A 22,659-nucleotide genomic window follows, 5' to 3' on the forward strand; every position below is an offset into this window, starting at 1 on the left:
AACTTAGAGCAAACTATTTGGTTATTCCAACCAAACGTCCTGCAGCCTGGATCCTTATCCTGGGCTTAGGAGGGGTGTTGGTTATTCCAGCCAACCTCTAAGTTGGTTATTCCTTCCAACTCAGAGTAAAGTGTTTGGTTATTCCGACCAAACGTCCCGCAGCCTGGATCTTTATCCTGGGCTTAGGGGGGGTGTTGGTTATTCCAGCCAACTTCTAAGTTGGTTATTCCTGCCAACTTAGAGCAAAGTGTTTGGTTATTCCCTCCAAACGTCCTGCAGCTTGGATCCTTATCCTAGGCTTAGGAAGGGTGCAAAGTTGGTTATTCCGGCCAACTATGCTTTTAATGTCCCTAACTCACTAAAACAATTTTTTACAGAATGAAATAACTATGCTGAAAAGAAGCTACTTGTTTTATTGAGAAAGAAAAAAGAAAATTACAATACTTAGAAGAAAAGCTAAAAATAAAATAGTTTGAGATTGGTAGTGTTCCATGGCCTGAGAATGGCTTTGATGTCCTCATTTTCTAAGTGGTATGCCCCTTTTTCCTGCTAATCCGACCACTTTGTAAGGTCCCTCCCAATTGGGCCCCAACTTTCCATCTCCGGGTACCACAGTGTTTCCCATTACTTTGCGCAGTACCCAATCTCCAATCTTGAATTGCCTTGGGTGCACTATCTTGTTATACTTTCTGGACAACTCTGGCTGGTATGAAGCAATGTGAACCAGTGCTCTTTCTCTTCTTTCTTCTGCAAGATTGAGCTCCAATGCTATGGCTTCTCTATTTAAGTCTGGATCAAAATTTTCGCTTCTGATGGTGGGGAGGCCAACTTCCAGTGGTATTACTATTTCCATGCCATAGGCCAAGGAAAATGGTGTTTCGCCAGTTGACCGCCGTGGTGTGGTGCGGTAAGCCCATAAAACATGGGGGAGCTCCTCTGCCCACTTGCCTTTTGCTTTCTCTAACCTTTTCTTTAGTCCATCCAAGATGACTTTGTTTGATGTTTCCGCCTGGCCATTCGCTTGGGGGCATGCTGGTGTAGAATTGTAGAACTCTATCTTGTACTCTTCACACCCTGAAAATTTTGTTGTCGAACTAAGTGCCGTTGTCAGATATCAGAGCTTTCGATATGCCAAACCGAGTGATGATATTTTGCTAGACGAACTTCTTTACATCTTTCTCTTTTATTGATGCTAGTGCTTCTGCCTCCACCCACTTTGTGAAGTAGTCTGTTGCTGCAAGAAAGAACTTTTTGTTGCCGGGTGCCGTTGGAAGTGGTCCTACTATGTCCAAGCCTCACATTGCAAAAGGCCATGGACTAGTTAAAGGTAGAAGCTCTCTGGCTGGTTGATGTATTTGGTGTGCAAACTTCTGGCATTTCTCGCACTTCTTGACATACTTCTCAGAATCTGTTTGCATGTATGGCCACCAATATCCTTGCGAAATGGCTCTGTAAGCTAATGATCTTCCTCCTTGATGGCTTCCGCATACGCCTTCGTGTATCTCGAACAAGAACGCTTCAACTTTGCTGGGATCGACACACTTTAGGTAAGGTCCTATGAAGGATTTCTTGTACAAGGCCATTGATGGGGAGAGCCAAAATCGCTGCGACTTTGCTCTTATTTTGTTGGCCTCTTTCTTCTCTTCCGGTAGGACGCCGTCTTTTAAGAATGCAATGATGGGATCCATCCATGAAAGGCCTAGTTCGGCGCAACATACTTCTTCTACTTCAAGTTCTTCAATGATTGGTCTTGGTAAGTAGTCAATCAGTAACGGATGTGGGACGGATGTATCTACCATTGAAGCAAAGCTTGCTAGTTCGTCCGCTCTACTATTTTCTTCCCTGCCGATCTGCTCTATCCGCACTACTTCAAATTTCTTGATCTCTTTTCTGACTAACTCTTAGTACTTAGCCATCCTGTCGTCCTTTGCCTCGTAGTCACCTGAAATTTGGTTTACCACTAGCTGTGAGTCACTGTAAACCATTAGCTCGGTGGCCTTCATGTAGGATGTTGATTTTAAGCCTTCCAGAAGCGCTTCGTATTCCGCTTCGTTGTTTGGTGTTGGGAAGCCAAGGTTGACTGCTTGTTCTATCATTAGGCCATCTGGTGAGATGAGGACTATGCCTAGTCCTACGCCGTGCCTGTTGGATGCTCCATCCACGAAGAGGTTCCACATCTCTCCAACGAACAGTTTCCAACAAGTGGAGGGATTAGATGATGCCTTGGGATCAAGAGTGTTGCTGGTGTTTTCTTCAAGGTCCATACTTGCCTTTTTCCCCTCGCTATCTGATTTTTTTTGGTGAGTCTTGGCTTGGTGTAGCATGGTTTGCTTCTTCCTCCCTTACTTTACTCTAGTCTACCTTGAGGTCTGACTGGCTATCCTGCACCAGGGGTTGCGCTATGTCGGCGTCAACTTTCAATCCTAGTTCGAATGTATCAGTCAGGTTGACTAGGCAAATATGATGACTTCCTGAGGTGAATTCTGCGACAAAGTCTGCCAAGGCTTGGGCTTTTATCGCGGTTCGGGGTTGGAACTTGATGTCGAACTGTCCCAACTCGATTGCCCACTTCAAGACTCGTCCAGAAAAGTTCGCCCTCTCAAACAAAGCTTTTAATGGAAAAGCTGTGAGAACGATTATTGTGTGGGCGTGAAAGTAGTGCGACAATTTTCTTGAAGCCATCAGCAAGGCTAAGGCCAGTTTTTCCAATGGTAAGTACCTGGTTTCTGCACCCAGCAATGTCTTGCTGACATAAAAGATAGGCAGATGTTGGATTCCTTCCGCTCGGACCAACACTGCGCTAATTGCGTGCTGTGAGACTGCCAAGTACAAAAATAGTTCTTCTCCAGGTATTGGGGTCACTAGCAGTAGTGGAGAAGACATGTATTCTTTCAAACTTTCAAGGGCGCGGTCACATTCTTCATCCCACTCAAACTTAGCCTTTAATGCTTGAAAAAATGGTCGACATCTGTCTGACGATCGACTTATGAACCGGTTTAGTGTGGCTGCCATGCCGGTGAGATGCTGTACTTCTTTTACTGAGTTAGGTCTCTCTGGTTCCAGAATTGCTTTGATTTGAGAGGGGTCTGCTTCTATACCTCAGTTAGTCACCAGGAAGCCTAGGAACTTGCCAGATCCTACGCCGAACGCACACTTGGATGCATTAAGGCGTAGTTTGTGCTTCTTCAGGATCTGAAACATCTCACCTAGGTCCCTGAGATGGTCATTCTTATTCTTGCTCTTGACCAGCATGTCGTCGATGTAGGCCTCCATTGTTCTGCCCAACAATGGTTCGAACATCATGGTGACCATCCGTTGGAATGTTGCCCCTGCGTTCTTAAGGCCAAAGGGCATGACCTTGTAACAATATAGTCCTCTTGGCGTCATAAAAGATGTAACCTCCTAGTCTGGCTCATACATGGCGATCTGATGGTACCCTCTGTACGCATCAAGAAAGCTATGACGGTTGTGTCCTGCCATCAGATCTACCAGTTGGTCTATCCGTGGTAGAGGAAAGTTGTCCTTTGGGCATGCCTTGTTGACTGTTTTTTAGTCCACACACACACGCCATTTTCCATTCTTTTTAGGTACCACTACTGTATTGGAGACCCATCTGGGGTAGTGCACCTCTCTGATAGCTCCTGCTTCTAGCAGGTTTTCAACTTCTTCCGCCACTATCTCGGCATGGTGGAGTGCCGATCTGCGAGGGCGCTGTATAATTGGTCTGGCAATTGGGTGGACATTCAATTGGTGACAGATGAAGCTTGGGTCAATGCCAGGCATGTCATACGGCGTCCAAGCAAACACTTCAATGTTAGAGGTCAAGAATCCCATGACCTCTATTCTCTCAGTGCTGGACATAGATGAGCCAAGCAAAAAGAACTTATCCGGGTTCTTTTCATCTATTCTTACCTGTACCAAATCTTCTACTGCCTTCTGTTCAGCGGCTTTGCCAACATCCGCAAACAATTCATTGCTCTCAGGTTTTTCCACCATCTGAACAAACCCTTTGGCAGCTCGGCTGCCATTTACTATGACGAAGCATTGCTTAGACATAATTTGGTCTCCATAGATCTCTTCAATTACCCCGGCTTCATTGGGAAATCGCATTACTTGATGGTAGGTTGATGCTACTGCTCTCATGGCATGCAACCATGTCCTTCCCAAGATTATGTTGCAAGTGGAGGGCACTTTCAATACCTAGAATTCCACTTATTTAGTCATGCTTCCTACTCTGACTGGGAGGATTATTTTGCCGACTAGCCATTCCAGCATTGAGTTGAACCCGATCATGGGAGATACAGCAGGTGCCAAGTCTTTGTCCTTCAATTTCAACTGTTTGAAAGTTTCGTAGTACATTATCTCACATGAGCTTCCTTGGTCAATCAAAATTCGCTTGACGTCGTAATCCTTGATGCGGAGAGTGACGACCAGTGCAGCGTTGCGAGGGCAATATATCCTTGCCAAGTCTTTGTCTAAAAAAGACATGACATTTGTGGCATCTGTTTTCCCCTTTTTGATGATGGGCTGCGCACTTAATACTTCCCTTAAGTGCTCAGCCTTCTTTATCATTCCCCTGAGTTCACATACTCACTCAGGCTCGAATACCCCATATATTACGTTTATCACACCTTGAGGCGGGCCGTCAATTGGTGTTCCATCTGGATGATCATGGTTTTGGGGGGCTGGCTGCGTCCCTCCTTCTATGTACCGGTCCAGGTGACCAGCGGCCACTAATCCTCCAGATGCTGTCTTAACGGCGTGCAGTTTTCAGTGCGGTGCCCCTTTTCTTTATGGAAGGTGCACCGAGATCTTTCGTCGTAGTCCTTCTGTGTCTCTCCCAATTTAGCTGGCCATTTAACGAAAGGTTCATCGCGTATCTCGCTGAGAATTTGGTAGATTGGTTTCTTGAATACCGTGGTAATGGCAGTGCGGACTCTCAACCATCTTTTATCTCGGTTCTCTTCGTTGTCTCGTCTGCCTCGTCCATTCTTGCTTGGACATTCTACCGTGCTGATTTTTGCCGTAGTCTTCTTATCTGGTGTTGCTGTTGCACCAGATTTTGCCTTGGCACGGGCGCCATCCTCCTCTACCCGAATATGTTGGTGCACTCTCTCCATCAAGGCTTCCATCGTGAGGGGTGGAGTCATAGTAATTGAATCCCTCAATCTGTTTCTGACTGGAAGTCCTCTTTTGTATTGTGCGATGGCGAGATTGGTGGGGCAGTCCCCTATCTGGTTGAATGTCTCCCAGTAGCGACTTTTGTAGGATCTCAATGTTTCCTTGTCGCCCATGTCAATGGAGAGTAGCTGATCGATCTCCACTGGCGTCTTGGTGTTCGTTCTGAACCTTGTTACGAACGCCTCCGCTAATTGTGCCCAGGAAGCTATGCTGCCTTCTGGTAGCCTTTCGAACCAGGTTAAACCTAGGTCGCCAAGGCTGGATGGGAATAGAATGCACATCAAAGCTTCGTTCCGCCGGTACACTGCCATGACCTGGCGAAAGTGGCTTAAGTGCATGTAAGGGTCTGTCTTCCCTTCGTACGTGGTAAATTTAGGCTGGATGAAGCCTAAGGGTAATGGTGCGTTCTCAATCGCCGGAACGAACGGCGAGCTATGTAGTCTTGCCAATGCTTTATCTGTTGGTTCGTAGGCAAGGTGCGGTATTGGCATTCCAACCTCGACGTTTCCATGCATCCGAGGAGCCAACCGCTGAAGGGCTGAAACTCTGTGCGGGGTCGCGTGCCCTGGCATCCTCCTTTCGTCGTGCCCTTTCTTCAAGCACAGTCCGTAAGTCGAACGATCTAGGCAACTCCGTTTGTCTGGACGATGTCTGGTGCGTATGTGAGGGCCGATAGGTACTTCCCTCAGTGTAAGACCTCTATAATTTCATTCTCTTAGACCTGGAGTAACGAAATCTGGAAGTCCTTGATTGAGTGTCGCCTGTCCTAAGGCTCCTACTCTCTGCTTGCGATGGCGTGGTATGTCTACCACGATCTTCTGAGTGGCGAGGAGGCGTATTGCCTTTGGGCCCCTCTCCTGTTGCCACCCTTTTTCCTTTGATCTGGCGCTTCATGACCTCCATGTCCGTCGCCATCTTCCTTATTAGTTCATCTTGCTCTTTTACGCGATCCTCCAGAGCTTGAGGGTCGATTCTTCGTCTTTACCTTTTAGGACTTTGTGAGCGAGAGCGACGGGGGTTGTTGTTCCGCCTCCCCCTTGTATCCCTCCGGGGATTCTGTCGCTGGGGCTCTAAGTCTGCTATGGGAGGGATAGAGGGCAATCCTTCGCGCCTCCCACCCCCCTCTGGGGTTTGTCTGTCGATGGCGGACTGTGGCAAATCTTCGTTGTGCGCTATTCAACTAGCGAGGGAAACTTGATCAAGAGGTTTTGTTCTTTGTCTGATATTCCCACAGACAGCGCCAATTGTACGGGAAAGAAATAAACCTTCTCGTATAATCCTGTTGATCAAGTCTGCACTCCTTCGTACGACGTCACTTTACTCCCTGAAAACACAAACGTGAGCTAGCCGGCGGGTATGTGCCGGATACCTTTCCGATGCCTAACTCAGCAAAATAGACAAATAGACAAAAGCTCTGCGTATTCGGGAATCAAAGTTGTGTTACCTCTCCATAGGTGATGCTATGAGCTTTTATTGGTTCCGCGTGGCACAATCCTAGTAGGACTCTTACTCTTCCATGTAGAGTCCTCCTTGGAATCATTTTCCTGATAATGATTATCCTTCAACACTCCTCTCACTGCTTGAACCAAGTGAGATGGTTTTACCATGGTCGGATTCCAATATGACCGAGGTAAGCATGGGTATGCTAAGCCGTAGAGTAGACCGAACTATCTAGTTCGGTTCTTCCTTTCACTGCTCTTACCTCGGTTTCTCCTGTACAACCCATGGCGTACTTAGACCGAGCTAGCAAATAGCAAGGTTCTAACCGAGCTAACCACAGTACGCTATGACCGAGCTAACTGCAAAGCTCTCTTGGACCGGACTAACTTCAAGCTTTTCTCGGACCGGGCTAACTTCAAGGCCTTTTTTACTCAACCCTTCTTACTATGACCCACAACGGCCCATTATCTAGCTCGGCCCAATTTAGATATAAATTACCCTCTGTGAAAAGTTACCACGGTCTAAAGTAGATGAATAAAAGAATGAAAATGTCAGCCCTACTGTGAAAAGTGTTTAAAATAAGTGGAAGTGCTTTGAAATGTGTAAAAATGCCTAAAGATTCTAACTTTTTTTAGGCATTTTCCACCCCTTGACATCCTAATGGGCACTCATTACCATAACCTATAAAAGAAATGCTATTACAAATTGAAATTATTTGGGCTTGTATGGCGATTGAAGCTGGGAGGAGGCATACGAATTGTGTTTGCTGAACGATACATGCAATCTTGTGTTGGATTGCATATAGCGCTTCACAAGTTTTCCCACATGAGGTATAGACAATGAGTTTGGTCTCTTTATGACCCTGTTTGATAGAGCTGTGGGAAAGTGATTGTAACTTATAGCCTAACAGCTTATAACTTATAACTGTGAACATAAGCTGATTTTTACTTATAAATTAAGTTTCTCCTCCCCCACTCAAAGAATAAGTTGATTTTTAACTTACAAAAAGCTATAAGCTGTATTGTTAAGCTGAAACCAAACACATCAAAATAGCTTAAATTAAGCTAAAAGCTGAAATAAACTGGAAATAAATTCTACCAAACAGGGCCTATATATCGTACTCATTTGAGCCATGTTGTACTAGCTCTTAAGGAGATTTTCAAGCTCAATGAGGGTGCTGATCCAAACTTGGGGAGCATGTGAATAGGGCAATGAGCTATTAGAGCAAAGAATACATATAGCATTGAATTTTTTGTAGTTCATGAGGGCCATGGCTCCCCTGAGCCACCTTCTAGGTCTGCAATTGTACGTTATCTCTAATTAAGCCTTAAAATCCTGTTGTTCATCTGATATTTACTAGACACTACAGGAAATATGGGGTTAGGTGGCGTTTTTTTAACGGCGTTTTTTAAAACGCCATTATTTCTAATATTTAACGACGTTTTAGAAACGTCTTGTTTTTCTGTAATTGAAACGGCGCCGTTTCAAGAATCAAAGACGTTTTTTAAACGCCTTGGAATGATTTTTTGTTCGACCCCCTCCTTCTCTCCTGTTTCACCTTTATGTTGAATATGATAAGCAGTATAAGCGAAAATCTCAATCTCAATCTCACTCTCGCGCTCTCACTCTCACTCTCACTTTCGCGGTCTCTCTCTCGCCCTCTCTGCACTGTTCGAAGTTCTCGCTCAAAATCGATTCAGATCGGTGATTCATCCGAGCCATTTCGAAGTTCTCTCTCAAAATCGATTCAGATCGGTGATTCATCCGAGCCATTTCGAAGTTCTCTCTCAAAATCGATTCAGATCGGTGAGCTACTCTCTCTCTCTCCCCCTTTCTCTCTCTCGCTCTCTGTGCTGTCTAAACCCTAGTTATCTCTGTCAGTTCAGCTCTGTGATTTAGAGATTCAGCTTTGTAATTTTACTCACAATTCACTTGAATTTGCTGTTGCTTTGATTTTACAAGCTGATTTGTTGTACATTTTGCATGTATAATTTAAATGTTAATGGTTTTGTACAGCCGATCTGGCCTTTTTATCAAATTAGATATGCTTGGTCTAATCAAGTATGTTTTCTACTTTGAAAAATTAGCAGATTGATAATTTAAATGTTAATGGTTTTGTTTATCATACATTCTCAAACGGTGGAGGCTGGCCATCACTTGCTTGTGCTTTGTGTTTTTAATTAGGATTAAGATGTTATTATGTTGGTTTTTGTGAGATACAGAGGCTCTGGCCACTAGGCTAAACTCAAGTGTTTTGCTCTGGAAGCAAAACATTGAGAAAATAAGAAGCCAAAGAAATAGTTATATAATTTCACTGTATCAGCAAGAGAAATTCAAATTTAAATTTAACAAAGTATTAAATTTAGCGACCACAGATACAGAACTAGAAGTTCTAGAACAAACATAGTCCCTCGCAATTTAAGCAAGTTTCATACAAGCAAGCTGAGATACTACAGACAAGTTTCAACTAATACCACCAAAAAGGAGATTTCCTAAATTTGTTTGACGAAACAAAATGTAGAGTAAGACTGCCAAGTCTAACATCACAAGACTGGATTCCACACTTCCAAGTATCACTGGAATTAAACCACAACACAATAGCCTAACTATTGATATGCCACAAAGCTCGTCCATAAAAGAGAATTGAAAAATGTTTGCGTGAGTCACAAGTATGAATAGAGAAACATAAAAATGACAACTTAGATAGAGGAACAGCTGTATATCAGTTTAAAAAGGCTCTTACCATAAAGATGTAGAGCCAAGTTATCTCCACGAACATAGTCTGCTAAAATAAGCCTCTCCTGTTCTCTTGGCCCCCAATAATAAGCTCGCAACGGAACAATATTGGGATGTCTCATTGATCCAATTTTTTTAACTTCCTTGGCAAATTCTTTCTTATGTTTGACCAATCCTACCCTCATCCACTTCACAGTCAACATATGCCCGCTATCTAGAGTGGCCTTGTATAAAGTCCCATGACTGCTTCTACCTAAAATTTCTGCTGGAGCTCGTGACAACTCCTCAGCTGTAAATGCTAGTGAAACATCCAGGAAGAACAGTTCCCCAGCCAATCGATCTGGTGAATTTACATCTAGTGTCACAGGTTGTTCAATTGCATCGATAAAACGTGGTGGAGAAGAAACTGGGGAGCCTGGAGAAGACTTCCTCCCAGATACCGTTGGATGAGTATCTGGCACATTGGGATTCAGAGATGTTGAAGGAGCAGCACCTCCCTCAGGCAAGACATGCTCAACAATTTCAGTACCCAATTCTGTCGGCCCCGACAATGTCCTTGAATTTGAGGTTAGCAAGTGGTCATTGGAAAAACTTAAAGAAGTGGGTGGGGGCTCAACATTTGGGTGGAACTTGAAGAGAGAAGGCCTAGAAAGTCTTCCTAATTTAACATCTCTTTGGCCACTAAACTAGACTTCGCTTATGGGAGGTTTGCATACTTTTCAAATGGAAAATGGATTCTTAGTTACTTTTCCAATCAAAAACTACAGTATGGTCTACCTCTGTGCCCGCCTCCGCCGCGCTGTGTGGGAGGGAAGGGGCCTCTTTCTCTCTTGCTATCTCTTGTGTGTGATTTTTGAATATTGCTAATTACTTTTCACTAGGAATCTTTCCTCTGCAATAATAGAAAAGCTAAGAAACCAGAAAAGACTAGACAATCTATACTTATACAGCCCAAAACTTGTTCGGATTAGTCTCGTAGGTGCGGTGCTTTCTGGTAGATGAAGTGCCTCTTCATTAGCCATCTACTATTTTATTTACTTATTTATAAAAAAGAGAGCATAGTGCGCTACGCATCAATTAGGAAAAACCAAATAGCAAGAAAAATGATTAGCGAGAAATCAACCAACAAACAAAACACCTGATACAAAACTCCCAATACAATCTATACTTATACAGCCCAAAACTTGTTCGGATTCTTTCACCCAAAACATGTTCAAGTTTTCCAAAACTATGCATTAAGAACTTTTGTCTTTCCTTTTGTTATTTGTTTCTTAAAACTAATTAACACTTGAAAATTCTGAAAGAAAAAAGACATTTAAATGATATTGTATCCATAGATCATCCTCAGTTTGGCCGCAAACTAATTAACACTTGTTCGGATTCTAATGGCTTTATTTCACTCTTGATTTTTGAATTTAAGATATTTGCCTTTTATTTCATTCTATTAGATTCAGAGTCTTTTCTGGAACCATTTCTTTACCTCCCTAGCAGTGTGTAGCTTTTTATACACCAGTTCTACATGGTTGTGCATCTGTTTTGGTGTCTTTAAAGACAAACATTACTTTGATTATCTGGAAAATTAGATGCTCTAGGTTGTTATGCTTTATTTTGTACTTTTACTCGCTTACGATATTTCTTTAGCAGCCTGTGAGTTCCCTATTCTGGAGCCCCTTCTCACTTCAGCAGCTTGTCCTTTATTTCACTTTGTCCCGATATGCATTTTGTTGCAGGTTTCATGAGTCTTATCTGAATTTAGAAACCCTTGCCTTGCTCTTCTCTAAGACCAGTAAACATGAAGGAAGAAAATCTTGCTATTGCTAATGTTGGGGAGCCTACTGTTAGAATGACACGAGCTCGAGCTGCTGCTTGTCATGCATTTGGAGGGATTCCACCTTCAGAAGCACTGAAGCAGCAAGGTCAAAAGCAGGTTTTACGGACAAGTTCAAAAAGAGCAGCTTTAGATGAGATGAATAGCAGTGCTTCTGCTGCTGCACCTGTTCAGCATAAGAGGAGGGCAGTGCTTAAGGATGTCACAAATGTTTGCTGTGAAAATTCCTATAAAAACTGCCTCATTGCAGCTAAAATTCCGGTTTGTACACTACCCTTTTGCTGAATTTATATAATTAATGTAAGAAATTGTTGTAAATTGAAAGAAAATTAAATAAGAAAGTATGTTTGTTCCTCATTAACAGAGATAAAAAATGGCTGCTTTAATGCACAAAAAAAAAAAATTAAATGTTGAATCGTTGATAGATATTTTGATTGCCCGAGCATATAAAAGCATTACCAAAAAATTGGGATAGTTGAGTTGAGCGGCATTTTTGAGTATAGAGAAGACTAAATTGGTTATTGAACTTCTGGTCATTGACAGCAATAACTAGAACAGAGTCAAAAGTTCATCGTGACCATGAACTTTCCCACTCAAATATCTGAATTTAATAGTTAGATTTGCTGGATGGCTTGGACTTTCTGCTACAAATGTTATTAATTTTTCTTTACTAAAATCGTTACATGACCTCTGTTAATCATGCTGATTTTCAGAAAAAGAATAGCAAGCAGGCCAATAAAGGTTCAGTGAATGTTTCCAAGGTTGCCCCCAGTGTAGCAGTCCAAGTGCACCAGCTTCTAGCTGATTCAAAAACAAACATTGCTCAAGAAACTGCAAATACAGAACTTTGTGGTTTTATGTGTTCTAATCGCCTTCACAGGTCATGCATCTTGATGCTGAGAAAGAAATGATTTCTCAGTGTGTTGCCTTGCTTGGGAAATTCATTGCTGTTCTTGAGCCAAATATTCAATATCTTGGTTTGGTAAGTTACGGGAACACAACAGTTCTTATCTCATTGATGCAACTTATGTTCAAAGCATGCCAAGTTGTAGTATGCAAATGTCAGAATTTGGAAGGTTTGATCTGGTTGTTTTCATCGGTTGCATGATTTATGGATTGATCTGATGCAGGAGATCCGGATGTTGATGGTCTCAGATGTTCAGGACATTATTAAAAGGTATCAATCACAGATCATCACCTCCTTGAAGGATCCAGATATCAGGTTAGTTTAAGTGCTTTGTAGTTTTTTGGAGATACTTTATGCTTCTTCACCACGAGGCACAATGATCGGTTACATGGCAAACAAAAGCAAAAGAGAGACTCAGAGAGGGAGAGTGCTTAAAACTTGATTTCTTTCCAACTTTCTGTTCATCCTGCTATCTGAATCCTATTTCGTTGTACCTATGTATAGGTGTTGTCAAACCTGGAAACTGGTAGAAACATGCTGAAACACTTAATAGTGAATATAGACTTTAAATTGTATTTATAAATTTCTGCAGAGTAAGTACATCATGCATAATAAAACCTCCTGATATAGTTACAAAAAATGAATCTAATTGGTATTTGGTTGATTGTGGATGCCCTGAAGACTTGGGTATTAAACTTGAAGGCCCAAGATTTGAGGATTTCACCTCAAGTTGCTTTTGTATGCTAACAAGTGTTACACTTATCTGAATTTTTATCTTTATCATTACTTTTATAACTTCAGATATTCCGTTAATATGAAAATGTTACCTATTCATCTATTTTCTTCCATTACAAAGAGATATATTTCATCCCTTCTATTTAATTTTTTCTACTGCATTTATGTTATTGCAAGTGTCAACTATTATGGTTTGATGCAAATATTTGTCAATCTATTGAGTGGTCAGTAGTTATTTATTTGGTTTAGACATGTATTTGGAATAGAGTAGTACTAGTAGAGTCAAAATCTGCTTTGTGGAACTAGAGATTGCAAATGGTTCTAGCTAATTTTAAGATAATTTGATTACAGATTCTACCATTATTGAACAAGCAACTTCTCATGGGTAAGGAATAAAGATAAGCTTTAAGGTACAAATATATTATGTGAGAGCTACTTGTATCATGTGAGAAAGTTATAAACATTTAAACAATTAACAAATAATGGACCACAAAGTAGATAATTCTCTATCCTTTTTTTTTTTTGGTAACAAAGATAAGATTAATTAAAAAAGTAAGATGCATTTATATAGGTTGTCTTGTGAAGTTAATCATACGGTATAGGTAGCATTTATGCTTATAAAGCTCTTAAAAAAAATGGCCAGAGACTACAATGGAGTTGACTTCCTATTGTGCGAATCAGTTAATATGGTGATATCAATTCGTATTGAACCTTTGTGATTCAATGCTGGAAGAAAATTGGAGGAGGAAACAACCACCACTGGTGTCATAAAATGTAATTGCCTTTATATGTTAAAACAGGATGTGGATTTTTTTAGAAAAAAAAAAAAAAAAGATATACTGCTCTCTAGCCTATAATCGACTTCCATTCAATTAGCTGGAGCATTAATGCATGCAAATCGAAGTCTAAATATTCTTCAATACTGAACTAATATTGACTATGAGACCTTTATACATGTTTGAGTACAATCAACACTAGGTTTCTTATAACATGCTTGTTTTTTTTTTTTTTGGCCGCAAAATGCAGTAGTAGTCACAGAGTCTTTATTGGGTTTTCGGGTGTTTCTTTGCATGAAGTTATGCAAAAGTTATCAAACATCAATCCCTCAAGAAATCAGAAGGCTTCTCTCCTTAATGTTATACTTAAACGTTGTCAGTTGCAGATGCATGACATTCATCTGCTAGTTCAGTTTCCTGTCTCAAATGATTCCTTTGGATGTTTGTGTGAGACTAAGGAGCTTAATGCAAAATCTCTGTATGCTGAGGGTCGGTGTTTTCTGGGAGGGCTTATCAGTTCACTTTTTGCTCCTTCGAAAGAGAGCTCTTTCAGTCTTGATCTGAAAGGTTTTCAGATTGGGCTGAAGAGAAGAGATCACATCAGCTGTCCTATACTTTTATTGGATCTGTTCACTCGCCTCAAATTGAAAGATCTTCAGCTTATGGACTTCAATCTTAATGTTCCAGAATTAAGTTTTTCAATTTCTCCGGTAGAGCTTCCTATTATTTTAGTGTTTTATACACTCTCATCCTATGAATCCAATTCTGTTAGAAATGGTAGTCACCTATGGAACATTGCTGCAAGCAGAATCAGTTCTCTGATTTCTACTCGTAGATGGTCATTGTATAAATTGGTTGGTATTGTGTGTTTGTGGTTACAGTATGTCAATGCTTATGAGAATCTACTTATATTAGTTGGATATCCTGTGGACGACATTATGAAAAGATCTTCTGTTAAGATGTCTGAGGATGACATATTTGCAATAGCTGTTAAAAAACAATGGAGGAGTGTTTCTGAAATTGAAAAGAAGCTGCCTGCTGAGGCTATTGTTGGTGGGGATCCAATCTCAGATGTTGGGAGCTCATCCTCGGATTTATTTTCATTTTGTGTTTCAATTGATGGGTTCGTCTTAATGTACACAGAAAACATTTTTGAACAGTGCTTTTCCATTTCATGTGGGCCTTTGACGGTTACGTCCTCGTCTCCTACTGACGATGGCTCAAAGAATAACAATAGTTATCTGAAAGAAGCATGTTAAAATATTTTTTTTTCTGACTTTTTCTACAATTTCAAAGCTTCAGAAATGACTAATTTATTTAAATTGTTCTTCCAGGTACAAAACCTTCTTCAACAGATGGTGAGTTGTAATGTGCATCTTATGTTTTATAGCTGTAACACTTCTACCATTATTAATTTATGCACTTTACCTAATTTGGCTTCCATATTTTGATACAGGCATCCAGACCAGTGAAGATTACAGATTCTATGCTATATCAACTGGGTTCAGTGAATTTAGTATCAAGGACAAGACATCAAATTAAATCAAAACTCAGGGGGTTTGTCTTAATGTTTTTCCTGTTATTTTTTGGCGAATGTTAAAACATAATTTGTGGATATGTTATTTTGTAGTTAAATGGTAATTGTATATTAAATTGAATAGAAAAGTGAATTAATGTTGTATTTGCTACTTGGCAGCTTTTCATATAATTGGTTTATCTTTTGACAAATGTTCATTTGAATAGGAACAGGAATTATTGATTCATATTAGTATTATTTTTCAATTTTATTACAGGTATTTTTTGGTTCACCCACATAGAATTAGCACAATTTAAAAAAAATAAATTAAAAAAATAAAGATATAATGGCGTTTTTGAAAATGTCACTATACAGTCAACGGTTATATTTTTAAAATCCAAAAAAAAAGCAACGACGACGTTTTTAAAACGTCGCTAAAAACAGTCATGACGTCAGTTTAACGTTATGTATCACATTTAGCAGCGTTTTTTAAAACGCCGCCTATAACCATTTAACGACGTTTTTAAAGCGCCCTAATGTTATAGCGACGGCCGCAGCTTCGACGTTTGGTGCTAAGCGCCACAAAAAGAATTAACGGCGTTTTTGGAACCTATAGCGGCGTTTTTAAAACGCCGCTAAAAGCTGAATTTCCTGCAGTGAGAAGTACTTTTAGTGTGCTCTACAACAATGTTATAATTGTTAATAAGAATCATGAAGTAATACTGTATTGATTATATATATGCTAGTATTCAATCCGTACTATATACGGCTAAATGTATATGATAATGATATAATATTTTATGAATTTTTAGATTACAAAATTATTTTTATTTTTGCATTTTGAAATATATGATAAGAATATTTATTAACATTGTATGAATTTTTAGATCATAAAATTCAGAATAGAATCTATTTTATCTTATAACCTAGTAGAATTGCAACTCAAGTAGGCTCAACTTGGGTAATTTAAGTTCGTAAAATCTATGGTCTTTGGACCATTTTAAATTTGGTAAGGACTAAGAGAAAAATTACTAACTCGAATTAAATTCAATAAGAACTTAAGTAGGAATTGTCACTATCTCACATTCTGATTTTTATTGTTAATAATATATAACTATTGCATTGAAACATACAATGAAAATTGGAATAAAAAAAAAATTTGTTTCAGTACATAAATTTTAGATTTATTTATGTTCATTTCAGTTTTTTTTTTTTTTCAATTTATATTATATTATAAATGACTTGAAGTATCATGTAGTTACTGCTTTCACCTTTTATTTTTATCTACAATCATATTATTTGAAAAATATTTCAGATTTTACAATTAGAACGATATTTAAGCACATTATATCATATAATTAAAACTTATGTATTTTAATTATTTTATTATTAAAAGTTTAGCATTGAAATATTTGCATATCTTTGAACACCTTGAAAAATTTTAAATTACATTTATTTAATATTTATCAACTAAATCTCATGTTTAAAGATTAAAATTTTTTTAAACCAAATTTGAAAATTATGTAGTATCGAATTTGTCTTATTAAATGCGTAAAACTCAAAGACAATATTTATTCAAATAAAAAATTAATCACGAAATAATTAATTTTTTTTTTATATAAGGAGATTTATATACATTTAAATCAAATAAAGCATTAGACATATATATAATAAGAAAATTATAATATAAGTTAGGAAAGTCTAATTTATATTTACTATTTGTTTCAAATTAAATTGCTTAAATAAAAAAATGAAATCGGTGTACTATAATAATAATAATAATAATTGTGTGATTAAGAATTTTGTAATTAGAGATGACAATAGGAGATGTATGGAAATGCAAAACCCATTCTAATGCAATCCTAATAAAGTTGGTGATTAGTTAAGTTGAGTTTTTTTTTTTTTTTTTTTTTTTTCATATCTACTCATAAGTGATCAATATTCTTGATTATTTTCTTCAAAAATTTAAAAAAAAAAATTAAGTTTTCATAAAATTTATATTACCAATGATTCCCTCATTAGCATAATTTTATTTATTTATAATAATATATATTTCAAGGTGAAAATTTTAATTAAAAATTCAAATAAACTTAATCTTTCGTCGGCATCCAGTTGAAAAAATCATATATTTTTTAACTTTTTTGTTTTTACTGATTTTATTTTAAATATTTTATTTTATTTTTCCCCATTCGTCTAGAAGAATTTAAAAGTTTATAAAAGAATTAAAAATTAAAAAAAAAAACACTAAATATTAAAATAATAATAATAAAGTCAATCGCTTTTGACTTTTTGTCTTCAACATACTTCTTTTTTTTTCTTTTTTTTTTCTTTTTTCTTTTTTCTTTTTTCTGATTTATCTAGTCGAGTGTAACCTAGAAGTTAAAATATCTCCTCTATACCAACCGTGCTAACTTCGCTTTGACTTTATTTTCATTTCATCCATGAATATAGATTTGATTCATTCTTCCAAAATTAAATAATAATAATAATAATAAAATAAAAGTAAAGAAAAACCAATCATAAAAAAAGAATGATATTCCAATAATGTATTAATAATAAGTTATAAATCGTAAAGTCTCACATCATAAAAGGGTATGATATAAATCTAACATAATAAAAGAGTTATAAATAAAATAAAAATAAAAATAATAAAAAATAAAAAAAAATTGCATACACAAAGATTCATCAATTATTATCTCTCAAAGGTCAAAAAAAAAAAAAATAGTAGATGACTGAAATGTGGGTAGTGATTCACCTCTCAAAGAGCAAAGAATAGTAGAAGTTGCATACACAAAAGTTCTTACATTTTCTATAATTATTTTTGGACGTGGTTAATTCAAGGGACAAATCATGACATTCATAAACAACTAATAAATATATAATACAACAGCTTTTTTTGCTTACCGTAGATAAACCAAGTTTCATAATATTTTTTTGCATTTCATAGAATGTGTATTTATTTTTTAATTCAACAAGTTCTATTTCACTTATTCTGTATAATCTAAAAAAACATAACAAATAAGTTTCACAAACATATATATAAGCATGAATCAACAATCAAAATATTATTTCAAACATCAAAGGAAAAAAAAAATCATAAGTTCTGAATATCCAAAAACTATATATACATTCCAAACTATCCAAAAATTATGTTTCTAAACATCAAAAACTATCCTTAAGTTCAAAACCAAATCTCCACCTCCCCCCCCCCCTTAAAAAAAAAAAAAAAAACAAACAAACAAACAAACAAACAACAACTATAGTTAAGTTCTAAACATACAAAATTTATCCAAATATCTTCTTGCGAATGCACCATGTTTACCGCCTTTTCTATCTTCTTGCGAGTTCTGTTCTCTATTTATTCAAATTTAGTAGATGTGGGATCCATATGCAGAAAATTGACAAAAGCTCAAGTTAAAAAGCAAGTAAACAAAAACACAAGCATAAGAAATGTGCAACTTTACCTCGATATCTCTATGATAGCGTTTCTTACCTGAGCTAGGATCTCTCACCTGCAATTTGCGGACGACACAATTTTATTTTGTGAAGCTCATTGGGGGGAGGTCAATAACTTAAAGAGAATTTTGAGATGGTTTGAAGTGTTGTCCGGTCTAAAAATTAACTACCACAAGAGTGTGGTGTGTGGTGTTGGGTTAACAGTTGAAGCATCCAAGGAATTTGCTGATAAGTTCAATTGTCTTCACCAAAGTTTGCCCCTTAAGTACTTAGGTCTCCCTCTCGGTGCAAGCCCAAGGAGAAAGAGGACTTGGCAGCCGGTATTAGCCAAATGCAAACAAAGGCTTTCCTCTTGGAAGAGAAGATACCTCTCCTTTGCTGGTAGGGTGACTTTGGTTAAATCTGTGTTGTCTAGCTTACCTATATATTATTTATCTTTGTTCAAAATGCCAGCTGGGGTTGCTAAGGAATTTGTGTCTATTCAATCCAATTTTCTCTGGGGTGGGGATGGCTCTAGGAGGAAAATACATTTGGTTAAATGGAAGGAGATTGCCAAAAGCAAACAGCAGGGGGGTCTCGGGGTTAAAAGGATTAGACTCATGAATGAGTGCCTCCTATTGAAATGGTGGTGGAGGTTTGGGGCTGAACCTAATGCTCTGTGGAAACAGGTGATAGATAACAAATACAAGCAGGTGGGGGTAGGGTGGTGTCCACAACCTGTTGATAACCCTAGGACCTCTTGTATTTGGGCTGATATCTTGGGTGTTGCTAGAACCAGACCAGACCTGGTAGAATTCTTTAAAGAAAACTCTGCTCCAGTGATTGGGGATGGGAAAAACACTCTGTTCTGGCAAGGTACATGGTGTAATAATGTGAGCTTGATGGAAGTTTTCCCTAGGCTTTATTCCTTGTCTCTAGAAAAGTTTGATTCTGTGTATGTGATGCACTCCAGAAGACACAGTGGGGTGGAGTGGAACCTCAATTTTAGAAGAGCACTTTTTCAGTGGGAGGTGGAGGATTTGCATAGATTGAAATTGCTGCTGAGTAATGCTCCAGCCCTTAGGGAAAGTGTAGCCGATGCCCTGCATTGGAAAGCAGACCCATCAGGTAACTTCACTGTGTTCTCGGTGTATAAGTGGTGTGAAAATTCCTTTGGTACAGTTTGTAAGGTTTCAGATCTGCTATGGAATAATGTTTCTTCGCCTAGAGCTCAATTTTTTGGTTGGTTGGCATGGAAGGGAAGGTTAAAGACCTCTAGTTTTTTGCAAAGAATTAGAGTGCTTTCAGATGAGGCCAATGTGAGTTGCATTTTCTGCAATGAAGAAATGGACAGTGTAAATCATGTGCTTCTTCTTTGCCCTTTTGTTTGGAAGGTTTGGGCTCATATGCTAAATTGGTGGGGTTTGCAATGGGTTCTACCGGGTTCAGTGCTCTGTCTGTTTGATTGGTGGGTTGGTACAAGGCTGAATAAAAAAGAGAGGGTGATTTGGAAGGCCATGCCTCTGGCCGTGATTTGGTCCATCTGGAAATTAAGAAATGATTGTATCTTTAATGGCATTCATCCAAATTTAGAGGAGCTGTGTGAGGCCATTAAAGTGCGAGTCGCGTTGTGGTGCAAAGATGCGGGCGCTTGCTACTCAGGTTATTCTGTAAATGACTTTGTGAACAACCTGCAACAGGTAAGGTTCTGCATCAGGGGCATTGGTTGAAGCAGATATTGGTGTTGGACTGTAGAATACTGTCAGGCCAGCTGTGTGGGCTGCTGGGTTGCTTGCTGCTGGGTGGGCAGTTTGGTTCCATTCTACTGCTGTCTTGGTGCATGTTTTGGTGAAGCTGGACTGATGCAGAGGGAGCACTGTGTGCAGGTAAGCTGGTGAAAGTGGCAGTGGTCTGAGGCTGGTCTATTGCAGCTTGCAGTGGCTGTGGTCTGATGCTTCCTCTGGCCTCTAAGCAGAGGAGTAAGTTTGTTATCATCGCATGTTTGGTCTGCAGGTACTACATTTGATGGCAAGGTGGGAAACACAGTCCAAGATACAAACCCAAGGATGTTGGAAGTTTGATTTATCAGTAAGGTTATAGAGAGTTACTTGTCTATGCCTTCTTCTGCTGGGTAGCTTTGTAGTTGTCCTTCAGTCCTCTTCTGCTGGTTGCTCTGGTTGTCTCCTCTGCTGCTGCTATGAGGATGGTTGATCAGTGAGGCCGGTAAATAGGATTAGATTGTTTGCTTGGTTTGTTCTAGGTGTGGCCAATGCTTTTTTGGGTGAGGTAGTCTTTGTTGTTGGTGGTTGGTTCCTCACCAACTCTTGTGGTGGTGCTAGCATATGATTGTGCGGCCCTGTCGGTGCCAACCTAGTTGGGATTGATAGGGTTCGCTATGATGCTCTTTGCACTCCTCCTCCTAGCTTTTTTGTTGTATTTGTTGTTTTTTGGTTTCATCAATAAAATCCTTTTCTTTGCTGTTCAAAAAAAAAAAAAATAGCGTTTCTTACCTCTTGCACCTTTGCTTGGCTCCTACAAGTCTAATTTTTTTATTTTTTTTTTTTAACTTTTTAAAATATCTTTTTATTTAAAAACTAGCTATGTATATCAACTCAAAGTATGTTCTCCAATTTCCAGTGTAGATAAGGAAGTGCAAGCTTGTTTTTTACTCCTGCAAAATGAGAAAATAATAATAATAATAAAGGACCAGGGAGTTAGATCAGGAGAGTTGGAGAGGATCCAAGCCACCGAACAAAAACACATGGAGCATCACCAAATCCAACAAACAAAAGCAAAACAAATAAGTCCAAAAGACCCCAACAACCCTGAGGGAAAATTCACATACCATAAATCAGCAACCAATTAAGTTTTATGAATAGAATAAATAATTTTCTTGTTTTTAAACAAAACTGACATAAAAATTATTTTTCAAAGACTTTCCCTCAAATGATTTATAGGCAAGTTTTTGCTCAGCGAAAAGAAAAATTTTATTAGTGATAAACCAAAAAGATTACAATATCAACAAAAAATACAATGGGACGAAACAAAATGCATCATAATTGAGAAATAAGAACATCCCAACGAGATTGGCATCTTGAAGATAATCCAATCATATGCAGCCCTTAGATAGCAAGGTGCCAACTAAGAAACATCAAAACAGAACACTGATCAACAAAACAAATACTAAAAATCAGCCCACAAACAGACCCCAAAGAACATAAACAGCAGCCAGCACTTTTCTTTGGACTTCCTAACTTCCTCTATATGCAACAGCAGGGCCGGAGGTCCTGGCGCTCCAACCTTCTGCAAAATCTCCATTTTATATGTATGTTTTTGTCGATGTTTTCTTTTTATTATATATATAAATATATATTACATAATACCCTCAATTTCAATCTAACACCAAAAAAAAAAATTGTAAAGATCCTAATATAGTAGAGTTACATTTCAAAGAAAACATTTACAATAATATTATGGTGATCATATTTTCTTATTATGTATTGTTTATCCTCTGTATCAGTGCTATATTAGTATCAAATATGAATGGTTAAGGTAATAAATAAATTGTGGTAAAAAAGATGATTATTCTAACATTATTCACTACAAAAAAAAATCACCTTTGGCGACTAAATTTTTAGTCGCCAAAGGTCCATTTTTAGTCACCAAAAGTCACTTTAATACCTTCCCCGACTGATTTTTTTTGTCGCCAGTGTTGTCGCCAATAAATGGTCGCCCAAGGTTTTGGCGACTAAAAACGTTTTAGTCGGCAAAAAGTCAGGTCTTCAGCGACAAAACTTTTAGTCGCCAATACTCAATTCCACTTTTTCAAATTATCCATTTAGCGACAACTATTTTAGTCGCCAATAGGTCATGAATCGCCGACTAAACTCATTAGTCGCCCAAAACAACACATTTGGCGACGAAACAGTTTAGTCGCTGAAAGCATTTTTCCGGAAAAAAAAATTCAACCTTTGCTACTCCCAGGTTTCGAACCACTAACATCCCAGCCTCTGTAAACCTTTACCAACACTCTACCCACTACGCCACAAGAACATCACATGTATATAATTGCAACATATATTATTTATATAATATATTGACCAAT

At 38.4% G+C, this 22,659-nt stretch overlaps 1 protein-coding gene across 1 annotated transcript; it reads left to right on the forward strand.

Annotated features, from left to right (window-relative positions):
• The first annotated feature begins 11,149 nt into the window (after positions 1-11,149).
• Positions 11,150-15,244, forward strand: LOC114291235 (uncharacterized). The gene is made up of 8 exons (XM_082876107.1): positions 11,150-11,446; positions 12,066-12,167; positions 12,316-12,407; positions 12,685-12,779; positions 13,179-13,212; positions 13,854-14,726; positions 14,938-14,961; positions 15,060-15,244. The coding sequence occupies exons 1-8, from the start codon at positions 11,150-11,152 to the stop codon at positions 15,073-15,075; spliced, it is 1,533 nt and encodes a 510-aa protein (XP_082732233.1). The 3' UTR covers positions 15,076-15,244.
• Positions 15,245-22,659: the final 7,415 nt, after the last annotated feature.

The sequence above is a fragment of the Camellia sinensis genome, chromosome 6 (genome assembly GCF_055761805.1).
Source record: "Camellia sinensis isolate YWXY chromosome 6, ASM5576180v1, whole genome shotgun sequence".
Classification (NCBI taxonomy): domain Eukaryota; kingdom Viridiplantae; phylum Streptophyta; class Magnoliopsida; order Ericales; family Theaceae; genus Camellia; species Camellia sinensis.

Bases quoted from the DNA above. Each gene is read 5' to 3' on its own strand.
- LOC114291235 (XM_082876107.1), top strand. From the start codon at position 11,150: ATGAAGGAAGAAAATCTTGCTATTGCTAATGTTGGGGAGCCTACTGTT. The intron at 12,168-12,315 runs GTAAGTTACGGG...GATCTGATGCAG, and splicing joins ATATTCAATATCTTGGTTTG to GAGATCCGGATGTTGATGGT. The intron at 12,408-12,684 runs GTTAGTTTAAGT...AAATTTCTGCAG, and splicing joins TTGAAGGATCCAGATATCAG to AGTAAGTACATCATGCATAA.